This window comes from Emydura macquarii, unplaced genomic scaffold (genome assembly GCF_026122565.2).
Source record: "Emydura macquarii macquarii isolate MOO-44397 ecotype Brisbane River unplaced genomic scaffold, CSIRO-AGI_Emac_v2 contig_1043, whole genome shotgun sequence".
In the NCBI taxonomy this organism is placed as follows: domain Eukaryota; kingdom Metazoa; phylum Chordata; order Testudines; family Chelidae; genus Emydura; species Emydura macquarii.
Genome location: NW_027131180.1, coordinates 13971921 through 13996405, shown reverse-complemented (window position 1 = coordinate 13996405; position 24485 = coordinate 13971921). Strand labels below are relative to the sequence as shown.

The following is a 24485-nucleotide window of genomic DNA, read 5'->3' as shown; positions in this document are numbered from 1 at the left end:
TTCTGATCAGGTACATCTTGTGAATGGCTAAATCTGCTCTGGAACCACAGCCAAGGTTATCCATTTATTTTTAATTAGCAAGATAGTTTTGTTGTTACTTGTGCACTGTTGTACTTCTGTAATGTCTAAGGACTAATAATGGGGAATCTAATGTTCTGTGGCAATAGAATGAAACATATAATTTACCTTAGGGGAGGTAAGACAATGATTTTCACAGTTACTGAAATGAGTGTAACCAGCAAATTTATGATGCACGTGTTATTTGTGTCATTTTTCAGTGGTTTGGATCTGTCTTCAGTCTCTCAGGGAATGAATGATTATGTTATGTATGTCTCAGACCAAATGTCTAAACAAAATAGATTGAAGAATCACCATTTTAAAAAGGTTACAGTCTTCAGAAAAGGGTGAATAATGGAAAATAAAAAAATTGCAAATATTTGTTCGCAATTTTAAATAAATTCACATTGGCAATGCTGGTGGTATTTATACAAGCATTTCAGGACTCACTGAGAGCAGATTTCAGAGTTGAATGGAAGATTATTTGCAGAAACTGAATTTTAGATTGGTGCACACATGTATTTATGTTAGAAATGCTTGCCTGCACATCCAATCGGAGAAGAGAAAAAATAGCATGTGGCTTATCTGACCAATTGTGGTAAAAAAGACTAAAAAATTCCAAAAACTATTTGTCAAAAAAAAAAAAAAAAAGAAAGAATAATGAATAAATCCAAGGAAATTCAATCGTCTTGTGGATATTTTCCAAGCACAAACAGAGGATAAAGTTGTCAAATTATTTATTGCAAATTATTTGCTCAGCTTCACTTTTCTTATTCATTGTATTATCTCAGCTACATTTATGTAGGAGGGGAACAGAATTCAGGACATTTACTTCACTCCCTCTTATGCCACAACAAGATAACTCTTGAATTTAAATGAAAAAAGTGCATTTACTTCTGTTTCCTGCCTCTCCACAAGAAGTCCCTGCAGAGGCAAGCTTGGCTGGTGGTGTTTAGTGATTTCTCAGATAACAAGAGCTTCACATTTCTGTGGAATTCCCATTTGCCAGTGAGCTGCTGCTGCCGCTAGCCTGATTGATATATGACTGCAATGGCACTTTTCCATTTGACATTCTCTCTCCCTCTCTCGCTCCCTCTCTCTTGCTTAAACAACAGCCCTAACTTTTGTGTGTTGCAAATATAAAAGGCAAGCCATGTGACAGAGGGACAGAAGAACAAAAGCATTTGGAAGTAACAGGACCTCTCTTTAGCTCTCAGAAAAGTGTGAGGGAAGGAAGGAGCAGCACATTTTCCAAAGGTAAGCACACAAATAAGAGCTTACTCATATTTTGGGTGTTACATGTACTTAAACTGAGCATTTAATTTATTTATCTGACAAACATGTTCTTCAAATGCTATGTTTAAAGTAAAATGTATTCATTTAAAAATGACTTCTGTCCCACTACCTACATCATCTTCTTATTATTTCCTTAATTACATGTCTGTCTGTGAATGCCTATGTGAAATCACTGGAAAACAAATAGGCAGTGTACTGTGGTTCTGAATAAAATGGTCAACTACATTTCTTTTTGTAACTTTGCATTGATCCTCATCTGTATGAATCTGGGAGGAAGGGGGCACTGGATTCCATCCTGAATTCATAGAAAGAACGATAGTATCTCCAACACCGTCTTTGTCCCATTACAATAGAGCTCTATGGACACAGGCAAGTCTGCTAGTTCAATACTGAACTGTTTACTTTTATTACTACTTATATATGCTGCTCTCTTGCCAGTCATCTGCTGGAGTGCTTAGAATAATTTGAAACAATAGGCAATATTTATTTCTAGCTTTGTGTGTCATGCTTTGCAGGGGCACTTTTAATTTGCACATTATTATTCAGCCAAACTTCTGGGAAGCTTTACCATAGATTGCACAGCACTGGTTATGGATTAGGATGGATTTAATGTATGTCTTTGATTGGCTAAAAGCTACAAGGAAATCCACAGTGTTTGTCTTGGCTGTAGCACAGAGGGGTATATTTAGTAGTCAGCTCACCCCTACAGCACAACAAATAGTGCAATGTGGTTGTGTGTTCAGTAGATCAAACAGGAGGATGCTCAGGCAGGGCACTGCTTCCAGTGACAATCTCCCAGACCTCAAAATGCCTTCCAGGAGGTATGAAGGATCTTTCAATACCCTGAAATCATTTTTTTGCAGGGTAAAATTTCTCTTTAAGAGGAGTGTCACTGTAACAGGCATGCATGAACTTAACTGTTTTCTGTGTGCTTGGGACAAAAGAAGAAAATGACTGTGAACCGAATGATAATCTATCAAAGCACAGTATAACTGGAGTTCATTGTAATTAATCAAGTTCTAATTGGACTTTATCCAAGACTAAAGTCCCATGTAGCTGCTGAGATTCAGATGAGTGCAATATTCACAAGAAGGTTGAAATCAATGGATAAAATAGCAATAATCACAATAACAGGGATGGACAGTTGAAAATGTGTAATCCCCTTTTCACTTTAATTATATTAAGAAAAGTATCTAGAATTGATGAAGCAGCCCTGGAAAGAAAACTTGGGCTGAGAAAAATGTTTACATGGGGTGAATATTCATTTCTGAGAGAGACATCAGCCCTGGGACCAAAATTCTAATGTTAGTTCTGAAACTCTACCTCAATTTCCTGATCTATAAAAAAGGCAAAATAGTACATCCTCACTGTACATACCTCACTGAGGTGTTGAGAGGGTTAATTTGTTAATATTTGTCCTGCTTTTTGAAGATGAAAAGAGTCATATGACTGCCAAGTGTTATAAGCAATTTGTGGTAACTTCACAATGCAACCTGTCCTAATGGGTGCGTGGAAGGGACAGTGTGTGCTGAAACTAAAGAGCACATTTAAAGTGAGAAATTAGAAGAACAGTAAGTATAAATTAAATTCATACCAGTGCTACATCATGTAATGATTTCCTATTAGAACCAACCCAGATGCCTGTTAGGGTCACTAGAGATAGGGGTATAATAGATACAGTTCTGTTATTTGTCCTTATAAGAACAACTTGTTTTCACAGGATCTTTTTTTTATTGCTAGTAATACTCGCTTCTGCCCAGATTGTGAGACTCTGACTCATGCTAATGAGCAGCTACGCACATGAATGGGTTCACAGATTTCAGTGAAACTACTTTTGGGAGTAACTGCATACCAGCTTGAATCAGAGTTTCACAAACTGGCTCATATGACATATACATTGACATACTCTGGCTGGAATAATGAAATCTTATTTCCAGTATAAATATCTGATTAAGTATCTTTCAGATAATCTGGTTTTAAAACATAAAAGGAATTAAATAGATTTTGTTGCTGCAAGTTTAAACAGTGCAAATGGACTTTTATTATTAGTAAGCCAGTTAACTATGGATTTCAGCCAGCTACTGTGCCACTCTTTTACGAGATCATTACTCAGGTCATTCCTTACCAGTGCCATATCTTAGAATTCAGCAAGATCACCACTCACTACATCCAGGACTGTTTATAGTTGTAGTTCATTCAGCCATCTAAGCATGGGTAATCGGCACAGGAGCAGTCGGTCTAACCGAGGTATGTTCAGATGTGTCTTGGGGTCAATGAAATCGCCAGTTTATCCATGCCTCTTCCTTTGATTGGTGGGATTGCAACTCCGTTCCGGTAGGTGGGAGGGATGTGAGGCACCTTCACTGAGGACAACATCAGTGCCGCTCAATGGATCCTTCAACAAGAAGAGCTCACGTAGTCAACTTCATTCATTGTATCCCCTGAGGTCCAACACCATCACCTCACCTGCTCTCAAAAGAACTAAGACGTGAGACACTTGAGGTTGTTCCTGAACGTGGATGTCTCTGCCATAAGCTGGTGTTAAGCTACCAGGCCATTTATTTTTACAAATGTTATAGTCGATTTAAAAAAATATATTTTAAAAATGTAATTTAATTGAAACTCCCCGTGCCTCTAATACCTTGCATTTTGGCCATTTTCAGGAGATAATTGGCACTCTTAGTTTTAGGAACATAGGAACAGCCATGCTGGATTGGATCACTGCCCCACCTTTTTGGGTATTCTGTCTCTCACAGTGGCTAGAGCCAGCTACTTCAAAGAAAGATACCAACAACTCCATAGACGGCAGCTATGTCGTAACCTGCCCACAGGGAAAGTTTCTTCCTAAAGGTTGGTTTATGCCCTGAAGCATGAGGATTTTGTAAGGGTTTGTAATCCTTCTAAAAATGCTTTAAAAATCTTTATTATTGTAATGCTGGATGCTCACGTTATCCATATTAATGTCCCATACATTCTGGAATCCTTCTTAGCTCTTGGCTTCAGTGATACTGTGGGGACGTGAGTTCCACAGGCTGATTGTATGTTGTTTGTATGTTTGTTTCCTTTTCAACAGTTTTAAATGTGCTGCCTTTCAATTTCATTGAATGTCCCCATGTTCTTGGATCATGCGAGAGTGAATAGCAGTGCCCAATTCATCTTCTCGGTGCCCTTTGTTATTTTGTTTACTATTGTCTGACTTTTCCACTGGACGCTTATTGCATTGTAGCTCATATTAATTCCTGGATACAAGTTTGACGCAATCAGATTAGCTCATTCACGTCTCTCTGCAGATGACCAACTCACCCTAATTTACCACAATTCTGTACATGCATGCTGAGAGATGCTGTTGCCTGCTCTGACTATGATCAGCTGTTATTTCCTTTTTATATGTGTCAGTGTGGAACATATTAAAATTTCTCAGTAATGGTATGTTTGGAATCCCTCTGATGCCCCATCTCTAACTTAGCAGAACAATAAAAGCAAGGTTGTAGTAAGCCTTTGAGCAGCTGGTAGTCTATATATTCCTTCTTTTTTCACATAATCTAATTCAAATAGAATTTGGGTAGCACTGGCACTGCCACATCTAAACACCATCAGCTCTCATCCTATTTACTGGATTTTCATTGTGTGGTATATCTGACTGGAATCCCCTTTTATTGTAGGCAATGTAGTCTTTCTTCTGGTATCACACCATTTGTCTGCAGAGTACTTAGACCAGCTGATATAAAGGAAACAGCTACAAGGATTTCCACACGATCACTGCTATTCTAGTAACTTTTCTTTACATCAATCATTGTTAAGGTTTCTGCTGATAAGATATGCCTGCATATTATAACTAAGCTGTAAACCATGTTAGAGTGGTGATGTAGAGGTGGTGTGGGTTATACTGCCCTTTAAGACATGTGAGTTTAGGATTGGAGTTAAAGCTCCATGTCTGGTTTGGCAAAGGTTAAACATACCATGACAGTGATACTCGTGTCACTGTCATAGCATTGGGGCTCAAATTGAGTGGGAACTAGCGGGTCCTCTTATTACAGTGCATGAATTGCTATCATGGGGCAAATCCTAAGGTCCTTAATCAGTATTTTATTCACTTGGTCAAACTCTTATGGACACCAATGTGAATTTTTCCTGAATAAGGACTGAGAGTATAAAGGAGCACAGGATTTGGACCCAAGTATGTTAGGGATAGGACAGAAAAGAAGGTGTTTCTGATGGCTGCTAATAACTGAAGGTCTCTCGGAACCTATAAATAAATTCAGATCTTAGTAGGCATCTAGCCTACTAAATAACATAGAATCTGAAATACTCGCCTCTTTGTAACACTCCAAAATATACTGGACACATGTGCTAATGCCCTGAAGCAGCGCCAGACTTCAGGGCAACTTTTAACTCAGTCAACAATATTTTTACATACCATTATTATTACTATTATTTATTTGTTGTATTACCATAGCACCTAGGAGCCCTGCTCACGGACCAGGACACCATTGTGCTAGGGCATTGTACATTACATTACATTGGGTTGTTAGACTAAAATAGAGGCACTTATAGAAACTACACCCCAATTAAAAGTTTGTATGTGAGTGTTTTCACTAGGAGAGCAGACACCTGTATGACGTATTATGAAGAAGTGTATTCGGTGTGGGGCTAGAATTCCCTATTAAAAAAAATCAGTCCGCTGTACTGGGCTCCACCCATAAATGACACTGTTCCTTTCCTCTGTACTGAAAGGTGTGAAAATGTATTCTTCCCATTCCTGTTCCTAATTGTAGGAACTGGATGACTCTTTACTAAACTGCCTGACATTCAAATTAGAATAGTGAAAGAATACAAGTTTAGTGCATCTCCATCCAAATTAGCACTTGCCTGAGGCTTCCCCACAAAGCTCTACCAGCTCTTCGGCTCTAACGTGAGTTATTGTCTATGAGCCACTAGGGGATCTATTTAAAGACTCCTGGCAGCATGAAGGGAAAGGGTAAAAATACAACCCCTCTTTTGTCCACCGATGGTTTTCTTTGGGAGTATATTAAAAACCTTTCTACATTTCTGTCTGGCTCTGTCCACTGGCAGCGTGCCAGCCAATAGTACCCACTTCTGGTCGCCATTTCAAGACTGCAGTCACAAAGGACTGTATCTGTTTCCCACAGCAGCTAAAGGGTGGGCAATATTCCTGCAAACATAAAAAGAATGATACGCTACTGACTCCAGAGTTATTCGCATTAGCTTTCCCCACTTCATTCACTTGGCCCCAATCCTGTGGACACATATACTTTGCCTTTGGTGAGTAGTATGGTTAAACTCAATGGCAGAACTCGCATGCGCACAGTTACTTGTACGTGTGTTTGCAGCATGGGGGCTTTGTCTTATATTTGCTGCAAATACTATTCCATTTTTTCTCACTCCTCTAAGTATAATATGGCAGTGCCATTCCTGTTTCTAGTCCAGTTGTAGGCATTGATATTTGGTTCTGCAATATTAGAATATCAGATAAGCCTTGAATCAGAAAATAAAATTTGTGAGTTTTTTTCAATTATTGTCATAACATCTGAAGTTTTTGAATCCTCAGCATTAGAATCCATCATCTCTTCCCATTTTTTAAAGGCTAATATTCTACATTTGCTGTTTGGTAGGATGGAAAATATGATACTGCCTAGAGGATTTTCCTTTGCCAGAAGATCCAGAGATTTAAGTGCCTTCCTTCAACCCATTTCCGTTTCTCCTGTCTTTATTTGTTCTTTCAAGCTATTATTTTCTGTGCACTGGCTGTTAAAGCAGTGGTCTTTTCCCTCTTGAGCCTCTGTGCCTTTTTCACTAGTCCATTACATTGGTTTTCTGCTCATGGTACTGAACTCAAACTGTATAAGAGAATGGAGACTGAGGCTCTCGGTGTCCTCACTATATTCCTAAAGGTATGGAGGTGGACGTTCAAAAATCACGGTGCTCAAAAGGCTGTAATGTGTCTAACATTTTCATCCCTCCAAAGCCGGGGACTTCTAAAAGTTTTAAAATATGTATAGCCTGGTTTTCTACAGTTGCTGATACTTAATATGCGGGACCTGATTCTTATTTACACTAAGGCCATTTCACTCTACAGAGCCTTAAAATGGGAATAAATTATTTATACTGAACATAAGACCCCTTTACACTGCTAGTCCAGTGTCAATTGTCAAATGGACTTAGCACACATGAGAATCAGGCCCACCAACTTCAATATATTTAAAAAAAAAATCATGGTCGGAGTGTTGAAAAGCAGGCTACAGGTGAAAATGAAATCTATTTAGTAAAACTGGAGCAGTGGTAATCACAGAGGGCAGAGTGGGCAGAAATCAGCAGGCACGCCCTTCATATTTGGACAGTCTAAACAAATGTGCATTGTTTAAATCAGGGATTTAATACTCAGATTGAGGCTCGAGAGCTGCAAGTGGCTCTTCAATATGTCTCTTGTGGCTCTTTAGAGCACATGATATTAAAACACTGCGTGATTTAATTATTAACCAATCTAAGTGACTAACCAATCAGGATGCTTTTACTATTTTATTAACCAATTGTAGTTGATAAAATAATAATACTTGGTCAGTCATTTTGCTGTGAGAATTTTATATATATGTGCTCTTTTGGGCAATGTTGATCGCTAATTTGGCTTTTGAGCCACTGAGTATTATAGAAACATAGAAGATGAGGGTTGGAAGGGACCTCAGGAGGTCATCTAGTCCAACCCCTGCTCAAAGCAGGACCAACCCCAACTAAATCATCCCAGCCAGGGATTTGTCAAGCCAGGCTTAAAAACCTCTAAGGATGGAGATTCCACTGCCTCCCTGGGTAACCCATTCCAGTGCTTCACCACCCTGCTAGTGAAAATGTTTTTCCTAATATCCAACCTAGACCTTCCCCATTGCAACTTGAGACCGTTGCTCCTAATTCTGTTGTCTACTGCCACTGAGAACAGCCTAGCTCCATCCTCCCTGGAACCCCTTTTCAGGTAGTTAAAGGCTGCTATCAAATCCCCCCCCCCCCATTCTTCTCTTTTGCAGACTAAACAAGCCTAGTTCCCTCAGCCTCTCCTCATAAGTCACGTGCTTCAGCCTCCTAATCATTTTTGTTGCCCTCTGTTGGACTTTCTCCAATTTGTCCACATCCTTGTTGTAGTGGGGAGCCCAAATCTGGACACTCTACTCCAAATGTGGCCTTACCACTGCTGAATTGAAGGGAATAATCACTTCCCTCGATCTGCTGGCAAAGCTCCTACTAATGCAGCCCAACTTGTGGTTAGCCTTCTTAGCAACAAGGGCACACTGTTGACTCATCTCCAGCTTCTTGTCCACTGTAAACCTCACATCCTTTTCTGCCAAACTGCTGCCTAGGCAGTTGGTCCCCAGTCTGATTGAAATGTTGTTTACAATAGGTGAAATCCTAGCTCCATTGCAATAAATGGCAAAACCCCCATTGACTTCAATGGGTCCAAGATTCCAAACCAAAATTTACCCTGGATTATTATGTGTCAATGTCAGGCCAGGTTCTCCGCTGGTGTACATGACTATAGGCCACATGACATCAACAAAGAAATGCCGATTTACACCAGCAAGGATCTGGCCTCAAATGTTTAATTTGGTCTTTGCACCATTTCACGTAGGGGAAAAAAGACTATTTACATTGTGAATGGAAATCTGCTGAGTGCTGAATGTAGCACACCTGATTTATGGTGACCTCACCAGACATTTTAAAATTTGACTACAACACAGGTCAGGGGTCTTGAATGCACTGATAGGTTCACATCCCTGATTGTACAGACTCTGGCAGGGTATACAAATTTGAAATGCAAAAATAAATAAATGGAAAGACAGCATCATCTATTTCCAGAACTAGAAGAAACTCTCTGGGTTCATTGAAGTCAATGGGTGTTTTGCTATTAATTTAACTGAGAGCAGGGCTGGGCACAATATTTTAAAATATAAATACATATTCCTGCCAGCACACGTATACCATGACTCCCACTTTAAGTGAATAACTACTGAAAGAATAAACCTGGTAAGGGTGAAATTCTGCTGCTGCTACCCCCTCACAGGGATGGAAGGGCCAAGTGGAGCAGAACAGTGGTGGGAGTAAGGCTGTGGAGATGCTGCACATGGGGACTCTGCAGCTCATCACAAAGCTGAGTCCCTGGTAGCTCACTGTGGGAGCATACAGGGTAGGTTGGAGTGGAGAGTTGTGAAGAGACATCTATAAGTCTATCAGATGCATAGATTCACTACCCACAAATCCAGTTTATGGGGGTTCAATGGGCCATGCCTCTACTGGGGGTTTATTGACTGTAACAGTGGTTGTAGAAAGAGGTATAGTTATCTCAAGCCCTGCTGCTGGGTGGAAGGGGAGTCTATCCTTCTGTATAATTTCACTCTCCCTCCAGCCCCAAACCCATTTAGTTGCTCTTTGCATGGGAATTAAGAATTTCATCCTAAAAGAATGAATTATGATGCAGCTTGATAATACATATTTAACTGGCATCTCTCTCTGAAATAATTATGGCAGGAAGCAACACAGAGTTTAGGGTGCATAAACAGTTCCATTCTCACCCAGATTTGAGGAGTTTATAACTTTCCAAAACTTTAATCTTTTTGGCCTAAGCTTTTCCAGGCTTGATAAAGTTGTCTGAAAGTCATTTTAAAAAAAAAGTCTGACCAAAATCACTTCAGCATTTCTGACTATAAGTACAGAGAAAACTACATTCTTTATCTAATAACCAAACTGTTCTGACACTTTTTGTTTCTGTACAGCTGTAGTGTTGACATGACTCTGCGTGGTGTCTCCTCTTTTGCTGTATAAACAACAAACACAAAATGAAAGCACAACATGAGCATGATGGGATCCAAATAACTGTGTTTACTAAATATATCCAACACGCAAGGCCTCAATATATATAAAACTGCTCCTCTGGCTGCATTCTGCCAGCTTCTAAAACATAGAACACACTAAATTCCACTCGAAGGCTCACAAACTCTTTAAAGGAATACCACCATATTCCTATATACTATAAGTAGAGAATTTAAATTTGGCAGGGAACTAGTCTTTATTGAGAAGTGCTTTTGGCTGCTCCATTAAAAATTATTTTTCAGGTAGGAGTTCACAGCTTTAGTTTGTTTTTTAAAATATGTACTTCTACATACATCCAAATTAAAATATAACCTCATCACAAATTCCTATCTGAATATGATGTTATTTCATATAGCTCATTTCATCTGTTCATAAAAGGTGACATTTTGTGCTGCACCTCTTAAAGACTTGTAGCTCAGAGTGGTTAAGCCAACTTTTCACGCTCCCACCTTTTCACCTTGTTGATCCTGGGCCGCTGCAGGGGTCAATGGAGCCCTGGGAGTAACTTAGATTTAGAACTGGTTGAAATTTTTTGCGTGAAAATTTTTCTCCATTGAAAACAGTGGCTTCATTGAAATAGAAATTTTCCACGTGAGAGTGTTGATTTTTGACAAACAATAGCCCCTGATTTTTCTGATCAGGCAAATCGACACATAGAATTCTGTTTTGAGTTGACATTTCAAAATAAATCAACTTTTTTAAATTTTGAAATGTGGATTTAAAATGAAAAATGCCATGTTGGAATATCAGTTTGAAATGAAAAATGTCATTTCCATATGTTGAATCATTTTGTTTCCATGTTTCCAAACTGAAACTGCACAGAATTTTTTGTCTTCTGAATGTTTTTGACATTTTGATTTCCCATTCTGATTTGGAAGAGAAACATTTCTAAACAGTGAAATGTGCCATGGGACACAAATTCCGTCTTCTAAATGGCTGTAATATAATGGTAGAAAAATGCATATGTAATTACATAGCTATATAAGAAGTTATTTGCACATGCAATTATGGTGACTCTGTGTGCAATCACGGTACCTATTGGTACAAATTTAGCTTTCTACTATGTCTATACACAATTGAACAGTTTTCCAAAAATGTAAGCCATGTTTATATCTAAGATCTCTCTGTAGGATGATTTTTTTTTTTAATTCTCCCTTCTTGTTCCGTTGGAGCTGTGTCTCCAGGATTCCCTAAGCTAGTTGCTCCCCTCTTACCACCCTATTAGAGCTGTATTAATACAACCTGAGAGCTATATTACCGTTTTGCATGGATTCTGTGCTATGTTGGTGCAAAGGTGGGTAGGCCTCTTCCTCCTATCCCCTGCCTATCCCTTTCCCAAGACAGATAAATATCCAGGGGTTCCAAAAAGATGGGGGAAGGGGAACTGTTCTATCAGACTGCTAAATTTGGACATAGGAAGATCCTGATTCATACATAGCGGCGATTACAGGAGACTTCAGTTACGGGAAAATGATGTCTGTTTGGACAATGTGGAGAGAGATTCAGACTTTTATTAACAGATTTTCTCCTTTCCAGCTCTTCCCATTTTTCTAGCCTATAACTTTCCATGACACTGGCTTACATGAGTCGTGTTTCCCTACTTAGTCTGTGTGTCATCTGCCAATCATCTCTTAAAAACCAGGGAGATAAGCCTTAAAAATCAAGTCAGGACTTTGGATCCTAGCTATCTCTAATAACTGCAGAGGTCATATCACTCTCAGTGAAAAGCTATTTGAAAATATGGAAGGCAGCTTGTAGGTGGGAAATGTGTTGGAACACATATGATGGAAATTGAGGCCTTCTGGGCATATATTTACTGGAGATGCAAGTGGGTTAGAAGCAAATTTATTTGGGTGGAGGGAATTTCTGGGTGGTAATACTAGTTAATTATGCTGGAGAGAGACTTTGCCAAGAACAATATTTTGGCCAGCTTGGTTATGTTAGGTAAGTAGGGGGAGCTAAGAGGTAGAGTGAAAGACTGGGTGTCCTATTCTTTGTGATAAGTAATTCTCAAGGATCACCTTCATTAAAAACAATGACATACTCCTATTCTATGGCGGAATTAGCTCCAATTTCTTGGATTTCTATTATCTCTTGCTAAATTCTGGAAAAATGATTAATTGACATCAGTAGGACTGTTCACAAATGGATCTGAGTTCCTAAAGACTTTAGGTTTTTAAAGTTTTTGCTTTGCTTGTACAATACCTCTTTTCAATGTCAGTTCTCTTCAGCTGAAAAACATTTGCTTGGAAAATATCTCAAGGCAAGGGAAGGAGTTGGTGTCTGTAACATATACAAGTTTACATTAAAGTTCTTTTTCTTTTTCTTTATCAGCAAGTGAATGCTGTTCTTAAAGCAAAAAAGCATTTTTCTTACATATAATACAGGAATAGCTTGACTAATATTTTTCACATTTTAGAATTACATTTCTTTGCAGGTAGAGACTTCATGTGTCAAGATTTATCCTAAAGAATATTGGCTCCAAACTTGTAAAAACTCTGGAACAGCTTACCACTGCTATGCACTCGCCTTTCTTTACAAAAGTGTAAGATCAAGCTCTAAGACTATACGCAAACTGAGTTCTTCAGTTCTGATGCCTTTCAATTTTATTTCACATTGGAGATAAGTAGCAATCTTTTTAACAAAATTGCCAGCAAAGCAGAAAGGCGATAAAAACACACGTTACATTATCAAACAGGCAACGAGCTTTGAGAGAAATATTTTTTTCATCACATGTCAACTATATCTGTTTAGAAAGTCCATCTATTTTAATTGCTACTTAACAGCTTCCTTTGCTTTCTAAAGTTATCTTTAGTCCCATAATTTACAGCTTCATCAGGTTATATCTGTAGTATATATAAAATGGAATGACCATCTGAAGACTATTGGCTTCATAATAGACCTTTCAAGGGGTTGTGATGAAGACGTTTTAGGGAATTGTCATACTTACCATGTAAGAAGGGCACTCCAAGCAGTTTTGATGGTTGTTCTGTGTTCTGTTGTCCAGGGGATTTCTCCCATTTTCCAACATGCATCAGAAATCCAGATGACAATGTGGCTATCTGTGTGACTTCGTTTGCAGATATGTATTCCCAATGCATAGCTGGGCTGTACTTGGTAGTTATACAATTTAGTGTATTTTTCAGATCTTATTCCTCAATTAATGGGGGAAGAGAGTGAAACCCAGGAAGTTCTACCTGGTGAGCAAGCACGTCAACAATTTTAAACCTTTCTGGGCAGTGAAGTTGGTACTCGTGAAAGTGAAAGTCTAAGAGCGCTAACCAGAACCAGAGAAGTGGGTAGGTACTCTGCAAACTTCCCTACAGGGTATGTCTACATTGCAATTAAAAACCTGTGCTGGCTTGGGCGAAGGCCTGTTTAATTGTGTTGTAGATGTTCAGGCTTGGGCTGGAGTTGGGGCTCTGGGACTCTCAATTAAACAGCCCTTTAGCCTGAGCCCTGTGAGTCCGAGTTAACTGTCACGGGCCAGCTCTGGGTTTTTAATTGCAATGTAGACATAATCATAGAACACACTGCTAATGTACCTCAGCTTTGACCTGTAATACCCCTTCCATTCCAGTCACAGGCCTCTCTTGAGTAGAGACTGTCAGTTGTTCCAAAATGTATGATGGACTGGGCTGACAGCACCAAACTCATTTTCACATGTTACCTGAGCCAGGGATTTCCATCTTTAATGCAGAAGATAGCTTATTTTAGTCCCTTGAAATATGCCCGTCAGTATTTTAAGTGAAGACATGTCCTTTAATTTCCAGAAATCAGCTGTGTTACAAATCATCAGTATTGAAGTGAACCCACAGGAGATATTATAAAGTAAAAAGCATTGGCATTGCAGCATTTGTGATAATGAAAGTTAATATCACCATTATTAAAATGGCAAAACAGTGATTCAAGTAACAAGGTCTTGACCTTCTCTTCTATAATCTCATATACTATACCTACAGTGGCAATGATGTTCACTCAGTGAGTGTATTTTGGCTAACAGAAATCCTGTGAGCCTTATTTATGTCTGTTTTTATATTTAGGATTTTTTTGGGCGGTCAGGACTGTAATTTATGTCATTTCTGTTCCAGCCACGTAGAAGATTCTTTGATGGATTACAACCTCAGCAAAACTCCAACTTAAAAAGAACAATGACAACCAAGAGACTTAAACAAAGTTTTTCACCTTCCTTGAAAGGAACGGGGTCCCAATCTTTAGAGTTTTTTTAATACTCTACCTCCCTCTGCTGTTATTATTGAGAAGTTCTTCAGCAATGGGAAATCATGTACTAGCCGCTTCGATTTCCATGCTCTCCCTTCTGGCAATAATGGGAGACACAGACAGTAAAACAGACAGTTCGTTCATGATTGACTCGGACCCAGGTCGCTGTATGAGGCATCATTATGTTGATTCCATCAGTCATCCATTGTACAAGTGTAGCTCAAAGGTAAGTACCAATAAGAAAATCCCTGATACCAGGACTTCGTTATCAAGAATATTTCTGAAACAAACTAATAATTATTATTATTCTGATGTGAAATATTAGTACCAAAAAAATCTTAGCTCAAGAAGCTGAATGCTTAGATCAGAAGTTTTGTGCTTTCTCAACAGCTTAGTATGTGAACTCGTGCACAATAGTTATCAGATTAACTTTAAAAGGAGCAAGACTGAAGCTGAGCTGTTTGTACAATGCTCCTAAGGTTGGAATCTCAGATCACCTGTCAACTTTCTACCTCAGTGTTTAGGCTTGTCACTCGGAGTGAATATTTGGTCTAGGTTGGATATTAGGAAAAAAATGTTCACTAGGAGGGTGGTGAAGCACTGGAATGGGTTACCTAGAGAGGTGGTGGAATCTCCATCTTTAGAAGTTTTTAAGCTGTGGCTTGACAAAGCCCTGGCTGGGATGATTTAACTGAGGTTAGTCCTGCTTTGAGCAAGGGGTTGGATTAGATGACCTCCTGAGGTCCCTTCCAACTCTAATCTTCTATGATTCTATGATTTGATTCAGAACAGATTAGAAGAAATGGTGATATGTAGAGAGGTACCTGAGCCACAGAATTCACATCCAGAGTTGAATTGTCCCAGAGTATGTGACGTTGGGGCTGTACCAGCAAATTTCATTAGTAGATATCAAAGTGCTTTACCGGGAAGGTCAGCATCATTATCTCCATTTTACAGATGGGGAAACTGAGGCACAAAGAGGCGACGTGACTTGCCTAAGGTCACATAGCAGGCTGCTAACAGAGCCAGGAAGAGAATCCAGGTCTCCTAAATCCAAGTCCAGTGCTCTGATCACTAGCTAACACTGCTCAGGCTTTTGGCACAGCAGCCTATTACAGAGAGGGGCCTAGCTGTGAAGGTCAGATCATCACAGTCCACTCTTCCTATAAACTGTACTCCAGTTTTGGTTTGGGCCAATCTTGGTTAACATGGATCGAATAAAGACATGCACTTTGATTGACTATGCCTGAGGTAAAGAATTAAGCTATAGAAAAGTAATTTGCTCAAAAGACTGAAAGACTTTGCTCAAAATTTTTTACTATTTCGTTTCTAATAATTTTTGCATCCCTCAATTTTGCTTTTCTGCAGAATTTCAGAGGGATCACTATTTTTGGGTTAGGATATTTTGCATTTTCTCATGTTTCTGTCTTTCATTTGAAATGTCAGGCTTGAAAACTTTGAGCCAAAGTGTTACATTAGCTTTTGTATATAGGCTACATTTGCTTCTTTCCTGAATTATAAGGCAGGAAAGAAGAAAGACAGAGTGAGAGAATCATTACTGATCCCTTTCTTCCTCTCCTAATTTCTGTTGAAAAAGGTAACCCCTTGCGCATTCAAACATGTGGTCAATGGTCTGTCCCAGGGGTCCCCAAACTTTCAGCTGCCAGGGCCACATCACTCAGTCTTGCTCTTATGGTGGGCTGGAGCTGCTCGTCCTGGCCAGGGCGCTGGGCCCACATCAGGTAGGAGAGGGGCTGTGGGAAGAGGCAGGGCCGGGAGGGGAGAGTGGCCGCCGCGCGATGCTGCTTGGGGCTGGGAGTGGCTCCTCTTGGCCAGGACGCTAGGCCCACGTCAGGTGGAAGAGGGGTTGGGGAGTAGCGGGGCCGGGAGGGGGGGAGTGGACTCAGCAGGCCGGTCAAAATGTGTTGGCAGGCCAGATGCGGCCCACAGGCCACAGTTTGGGGACCCCCTGGTCTGGCCATTAGAGCTGTGTGAATCACTGATTTTTTTGTGATTCACTGACTGAACCAAAAAATCAGGGACGGGGTGTGGGGTGGGGTATGAAGCGGGCGGAATAACTGTCAAAAGAAATGTTTCGTTGTGTTTTTGAGGCTTTTAAAACCTTATTTAAAAAAATAAAATTCAAAACAAAAACTTGTTTTGAATAAAATAACTGAAAGATCTTTTTGAAAATGTCAGTGTTTAATTTCTTTTCAGAATTTTTGTTTGTTTGTCTATGGAAACAAGTTAGCAAATTCCATACATATTCACAAAATGTTTAGGTTGACCCAAATTTGCATTTTTTGGCAAAAATTTTGTCCAGAAAATTTCACCTAGCTCTATTGGCTGATGGAATGACCTACTCAGCTTCCAGAGCAACAAAAGAGAACAATTAAAGCCAGCACTGTGTAGGTGCCCTTCAAGCTCTCCCCTGAGTGAGTTCCCCTAAACACCCACAGGTGCTAATGAATAACAATGGGTTGCTTTATTAGGGCTGCCAGAAATACAAAGTGCAATTCCCCTAGGCATATTGCTTCTGGTTACAAGCAAAAGGCGATAAACACAACAGGTCGCAACTCAGCCTAATTCAGTGCAGGAATATAAATGTAGGTCTCCTCAGGTCTAGTGCCAGAGATATTCAGATCAGGCCATCCCTCTCCTGGAGGCAATCACATACTGCAGATCCCCCGGACAGAGTCTAGTCCTTTCATCAGCTCCAGCAGTTTCATTCAGGCCTGTCCCCACATCCCCTATCCAACAGCCACAGCTTCTACTGGTTCTTTCCAGCCAGGCTGTCAGCCCTTCAGCACCTAAGATGCCTAGGCCTTCTCTCCACAGCCAGCTCCTAGGCTGTTGCTTCTGCCTACTGCTCCTGCTCATCCCCAGCCTCTAGTTCCCTCCTGAGCCATGTGCCCTCTGGCAGTACTTCCCTTTCCTGTGCTGCAGGGATTTTGGAGCCCACTGGGGACTAACACAATTGCCGGTAAGGAGCCAACAGATTCATTATATTATTGCTTGGGTGTCTCTCTCTGCTATGCCCTTACCCTGTGGGCATCCTGGATTGGAATGTCTGAGTTTCCCAGCGTTGTCAACTTTTGCAGTTTTTTCTTGCACTATTTGATGTTTTTCTTAATCCCCGAATTCTGGAGTCAAGAGACTGCATGAGAATCTCTGCTTTTGCTTAAAAACAAAAATGTCTAGTCTTCCTGGTGGCAGAGAAAAGCCAGTGTGAAGTGACTATACTGATTTACTTGGGGTTGGTCCTGCTTTGAGCAGGGGGTTGGACTAGATGACCTCCTGAGGTCCCTTCCAACCCTCATCTTCTATGATTCTATGAATAATTTTGGCTGGAGCTGGGGTGGTGGTGGAGCAGAGCTGGGTGGTGCTCCCTCCCTGCCCCCCCCATGGGGGCTGGCCCACGCCCTGCTTCGCGCCCCCCCCAAATGTTCCTCTACGCCCCACTAGAGATGGCGCACCCCACAGTTTGGGGACCCACTGCCTTAAGGATACTAGTCTTTTTAAATAGAGCTTTTAATTGGGTTATGCATTTATGGATGTTGGGATGGTGTGGTGCTGCTTTCTTCTGGCCTTATTAATAGATTTATTATTTAATTATTAATAGAGTTGGAGGAATATTTGGCATAAAAAGGTTTTCTGATGAAAAATGACTCTTTTCAAAAATGGAACTTCTTGTGGAACAATTGTTGACATCTTTGAATATTTTTCATTTTGCAAAAAGCTTCCATGACATTTTAATCTTTTTTTTTAAATCAAAATTTTGTTTGAAATTGTTAAATTCCATAACAATTTTGAAAATGGTTTTGTTAAACATTTTAATTTAAAAATATCTATAAAATCTTGTGGAAATTTCACATAAACTAGAAAATGGGTCTATTTCAAACCTTGCAAAATGGGAAAAAATTGAAAATTTCCTATGAAACTCTTTTTCAACCAGCTTGTTTTGTTAAGAACTTGTGGATCCAGGACATTGCTGCTGTAAGGGTGACTTCTTCAGATTCTTTTCTGGAGCTATCATAGACTACTAGCACAATATTAGATTCCCTTATGCAGATTGGCCCCTGACTATGTTAAAATATGTTCTGATAAAATATTAGTTTGAGATATAAAGGTATATTTTTTATATATAGTGTAGAAACACTGAGTTTCTGTTGGATTAGCTTTGTGTTTTTGTGTATGTGTGTGTGTGTTTTATTACCCCCTGTATTGTTTCTTTGTATAACACAGATTGATCATCTATTTCAACCATAGATTTGTGTCCTTTTTCCAGTGATGGGTTTGTTCCACTGCACACCCACTTTTCTACACAGTTCTGCTAATGTGTTTGTTTCCTGATCTGTGTTACCCCTGCTACTGTATCATACAATCATCAAAATTAGAGATGGAAAATCCTTATTAGGTTTTTCTGTCCATGCGGGACTAATGCAGGATTATGTCCTAAAATATATCAAGTGCTTTGTCATCCCCTTAGAGGCTGCCAATTGTGTCCACTTGGAAGGTGTTTCTGTGACATTTAATATGTCCATTGAATACAATTTGGTTGATCAAATACCATTCATTTGTGACATCAACCCAATGTTGAACATAGGCCTCCAGAGCTGAGAAGCTAACATAAGTAATATACTATACAGTATGTAGAAGAGACAGCAAGAAGCAAAACTAGAAGGTAATTCAACCCTAAAAGACAATGTTCTTTTTTGACCAAAAGCTAAACTTTTGTTTTTTAGCTCATAATGAATTGAATTCCTTAACCAATCTTAACTTTCATCCTACCATCCTACCAAGACTCATTGGTTCCTAAGGCACCGAATCACCAACACCTCTTGAATCAGTTCCTCCTGAATTACAATACTGACTGTCATATGGCACTCTTTCCAGATGTGCCAAATGAGTGCGTCAAGTGACTGTAAGAAGTGTTTTTAGTATATATTTTAAGATAATAGTGGTAGTTGCAAGAGATCCCATGAGATTTGCAGTAATTCCAGTTCGATGCCAGGCCAGAAGTACTACAAGATATAAAATAAGGACACATATTTCAGCATGTCGACTTCTAGGCCCAGCCAATCACAGGAAATGTGAAAATGAGAAATGCTACCACTAATAAAAGCTTGAATTCCCAAGAGGATATGGTTTGAATTAGGGAAAAGCTTTGAGCCACTTTTTATTACCTCTGCACCTGTTATAAGAACTACTTTCTCCCCTTGCACCCAATCTTCAGAATAGTTGAATACTTCTGACTTTAAGTTAGGGTGTGGTTTTTGCTTAGCTGATCTAATATCAGTACACAGGGGCAATCATGAGCCTCCCCATCATTCCTGTATTGTATTAGGAAAGCAGTGCTGCACTTCCGGGAATAGTATTACAATGTGACATGTACATGGTTTTGTGGGGGAGAAGGAGAACTCAGACATGGATATCAGGTTATAAAATACCCACGCATTTCTACTATCAAAACCTTACTCTATCACTGTGCTATGCCATCATATCATTACTAATTATTTAGGCTATAATCTTTATTGCACTATCGTATACAATGCAATAAACAGCTGCTGCAATTGATTAAATGGGAAGCAAAGTTTTTAAAGTACATGCTATTTCCAGCTCATTTGCATACCTGCCAAAATATACTGGTGCTGTTTGGGATTGATGAGGAGGAGGTTAAGTTGTGTTGAGGATCTCAGGTTAATCCAAGCGTCATCTAAATCATCAAAAAGGCCATCTAAGTGTGAATTCTGACTACATTTTTTCCTAAAAAATTTATGATTCCCATGATGCAGTGCCACTCTTAAAATGTACACTGTAATCTATACATAGGGGCTGTAAGGAAAAAACACTTGACATAGTTTTAAAAATGACCATGCGCTTGGAAGCCTAACTTTCCATTGATACCTCAGCAAAATTTTGCAATGATATAATCTGCAAAGAATGTGATGCTTTGTTTTAAAATCATTATGTTAAGTGTACTAGGCTAATTAAACAATTACAATGCAGTTTCACTGCAAAACATTGCATAGGTTTTTGTGTGTGGAAGAACTAGTGTTAGTGTCAGTTCTGAATAGATTTCTTGTAGGCACATCAAAAAATTCTGCTTTACAGTTATGTTGTGTAATCTTTATCCTGTCCTCAGTTCCTTTCCCCAGTCCCATTGTTTTCTGCTGCATCTGGTGACACCTGCAGGTTTAGGCCGTGATAGGTGAGATTAAAGATTCATTTTTTAGGACAATGGTGTCAAAAATGTATAAACAGTGCTAAGTATAAGTGTGTAAGTGCTAAAAACACCATCCATTACAGGTATTCTTCACCACATGGTAATGTGTCCCACGATGTATCATGTAACATTTCAGTTGAAATGCTTTTCTATTAGTCTTTGAAAAAGAATTCTTGATATATGATAAGAGACATAGTGGTGCAAACAGGCCTTCTCAGGATTCTGAAGAAAAAATTAAACTTAAAATTTAAATTGGAGACGGTTCAGAAAAAGAAGAATGAATAAAGGATTGGAAAACATGCCTTATAGTGACAGACTCAGGGATCTCAATATATTTTATATAAAAGAGAATGTTAGGGAGTGATTTTATCACCATCTATAAGTACCTACATGGGAAACAGAAATTTGATAACAGAAGGCGCTTCAGTCTAGCAAAGAAAAGTATAACACAATCCAGTGGCTGGAAGTTGGAACTAGACAAATTCAGATGGGAAATAAAGCATCAGTTTTTAAAAGTGAGGGTAAATAACCACGGGAACAATTTGCCAAGTGTTGTGGTGGATTCTCCATCACTGACAATTTTTAAATCAAGATTGGATGATTTTCTAAAAGATGTGCTCTGAGAATTATTTTGGGAAAGTTCTATGGCTTGTGTTGTACAGAGCGTCAGACTAGATGATCACAATGGTCCGTTCTGGCCTTGGAATCTATGATTCTGTCTTGACTAACTAAAGTTAGCTGATCTAGTTTGAAACACCTCATGAAGGCATAGTGATTGCCATCTGTAAAATCATGCTGGTTGGCCAGTTGTAGCTTTAAAAATGTTAAATACTGACTATCTACACAAGCTGCTAACTACAGTGGTTTGAAATATCCCTTAACTCAAGTTAGCTAACATGATTTTAAAAAGCACCTTTTTTTTTGTCCTTTAGACAGGGCCTAACACAGTTTCTACTCTTCTCCACAGCTGGACAGCAGATTATTTGGAAGGGAAATAAATGGGTAGTCACCATGGAAGCTCTTTAGTTCTTTCCAGGTCTGTAACATATCTTTGTCTATTCACAGTTCATTCAATGGAAGAAGAGAAAGACCAGTGGGCCTTTAATATTGTTAGGAAAACTCAGCGATAAGCTTTCAAACCCAGCAAAGAGTTTATATTGTTTTATATTTTTATTACATTATATCTTCATTAGATTATACTGACTTACCTCTTCAAAGTGATCTTTGCAAAGAAAATGTCTAGAAACTTACTTTAAAAATAAGAAAGTTGAGATTGTCCTTTATATTTCTAGGGGATGCATTTCTGGGATTCACAGGCCTCAAAATCCAGCTCTGGTGATCGCCTGTTTTATTAACTAGAAATATGCTACATATTAGCCAAGCAAGAGTCTCAACCAGATTGGTCAGTTATGTTTACAGGACTTGATTTTCAGAGAGGTCAGGTCAAGATGCAGTTGCAGTAATTGCACATGCAAAGCAGGCATGCAACTGTGTTTCAAATGCAAACCTTGGCTTTCTGAAAACCAGGCCCCAAATCCCCAGCTGATGATGATGTCTAGAACTCATGGATACTGATGGAGCTCTCCCTCATCTATACATCTCTTCTAAACTACTGTACATAAAATACAACTTAACATTGAGCAACCTGGACTGATCACAGTCCATTATTACTGCTGTGCATCATACTAGATAGTCAAGGGCCACTACCATCTGTTTGCCAGTTAACGCTGAGACACTTCAATTATTTCAATCACATTTGAATGGACGACGCGTCTGTGTTCCTTGGCCACACACTGGCACAGATGGAGAGGTATGTTTCCTAACCCTTCTCTATTCCATCTTACAGATGGTGCTGCTGGCTCGCTGTGAGGGACGCTGCAGTCAGATATCACGCTCTGAGCCGATGGTCTCTTTCAGCACAGTCCTAAAACAACCATTCCGTTCGACCTGCCATTGCTGCCGGCCTCAGACCTCCAAGCTGAAAGCAATGAGGTTGCGTTGCTCAGGTGGTATGAGGCTCACTGCTACCTACCGCTACATCCTCTCCTGCCATTGTGAAGAGTGCAACTCCTAGAGGGACACCCATTGCAATGAGGAGAGGGGCACACGGCTGTGTGAAAGGGCTCCCAGAAAGCAACCCTAGCCAAGGAGAGCTCACCAGTGCACCATTCCCACTACCAGGACTAATCATGCTGGGTTGGATCTGAGAGTTAGAAAATGTAAGACACTGGGGCCCTGGATTGTGCTGATTGTGAAAACAAAGACATCATTCTGCTTGTCTGTGCTGAAGACAAAACCTTGGAGACGGGAACCTTTTTTCCCCCCTGGAAGTGATATGGGGAGGGGTGTATTTTTTCAGGCTCAGTCTTTCTTCTGCTCTGAATAAGGACTGATGGGAGTTTTATTTTTTCTGCCATTGAACAATAGAGACACACAGCGAGAACAACGGGTGTAGTATGATGGAGATACTGTATTCTAGACGAGTCGACATTTGGAAGCAGGATGGCTCAATTCCTGCATATGAATGCTTATTGTATCATTTTATTCTCGCTCTCTTAGTTATATTGGCCTTCAAAATGAACTGTATAGAGGGTAAGGGATATATGTTACTTGATCTAGAAGACAAGCGCTGGACAATTTTAACTGTGGTTTAGCTGAAATTACAAATAAATAATTGAAAAGTGAACTGGATATCGAGTGTAGCATGGGAATTGTCCAGCCCTAGACAGTTGAAATGATTATTTGTAGTGGATTGCATCACAGCTTAGTGGCTGAATCTGAATGACGTTTAGAAAGAAAAAGATCATGCAGTTCATTCTTTCTCCTCTAACATCCCGGGGGTTATCATTACAGCCAGACTGTATCTGTCACAAAATGCACTAATTAAAAACTAGAAACTAATCACTGGCTTACAATTTAAAAACAGATCCTCTTCAACAGAGTCTCTTCTTAAACAGAGCTGGCCTTATGAGGAATAGATCCCAGAGCTGCCAGAATAATAACAATATGTAGGAATTGTTTTTATCCATAGATCTCAAAGTATTTCATCCAAAGTGAGCAAGTATCACTATCCCTGTTTTAAAAGACAAGGAATCTTAGGCACAGGGAAGTTAACTGACCTGCCTATAATAAATCCAGAGCCTGAATCCCAGTTGTGTACAATTTACTGGATCATGTTGCTTCTCTGCAAGAGGAGGATCAAACCACAAATTGCTTTCCCCTCTAGAACCACTGCTGTAGAAAGACATAGGTCTAGTCCATGAGTTACAGAGCTAACATGGCATGCAAATTTTCAAAAAAGCAGTATCCACAAGCTACAACTACTTAATTTGTAGTTAAAGCTGGCCCTACTCTTGCACATTTCATTTTGGGAAGGTTCAGATGAACAAAAAATATCCATAGCCTTCCACAACATGGAAACAACATATATTTATATGGATCTTGGCTCCTTTTAATGGCAATATATTCAGTAGGAGAGTCAACTTGCTACAGAATCTCTTCCCTGCATCCAGATCTACCTAAACAGCTGTTCCATGTAGCAAAGTCAAAACCAAAGAAATAGAGAGCTCACAGAAGCCTCTTCCATGGCTCATAATGCCAGACTGAGTCTAGCTTCAAACCCTCATTGACACCTACGTGGGATATGGCTACAGTCCAATAGTTACACCAGCAGTAATCTGGACATCATTGCACAATGGTGAATGGGAGGGGCAAAGGTTGGGAGCGGGCATGGGTAGACAACTCCAGCATGCAGCCCATTTGTTGAATGCCATCTAATCTGTCTTGAGCAATGGCCATATATAGCAACCAGGCT

The 24485-nt window shown here is 39.7% G+C and overlaps 1 protein-coding gene across 1 annotated transcript; it reads left to right on the top strand.

The window, feature by feature from the left end:
* The first annotated feature begins 1109 nt into the window (after positions 1-1109).
* NDP (norrin cystine knot growth factor NDP) lies at positions 1110-23731 on the top strand. Its single transcript, XM_067545313.1, has 3 exons — positions 1110-1314; positions 14316-14671; positions 22518-23731. The coding sequence occupies exons 2-3, from the start codon at positions 14498-14500 to the stop codon at positions 22743-22745; spliced, it is 402 nt and encodes a 133-aa protein (XP_067401414.1). The 5' UTR covers positions 1110-1314; positions 14316-14497; the 3' UTR covers positions 22746-23731.
* Positions 23732-24485: the final 754 nt, after the last annotated feature.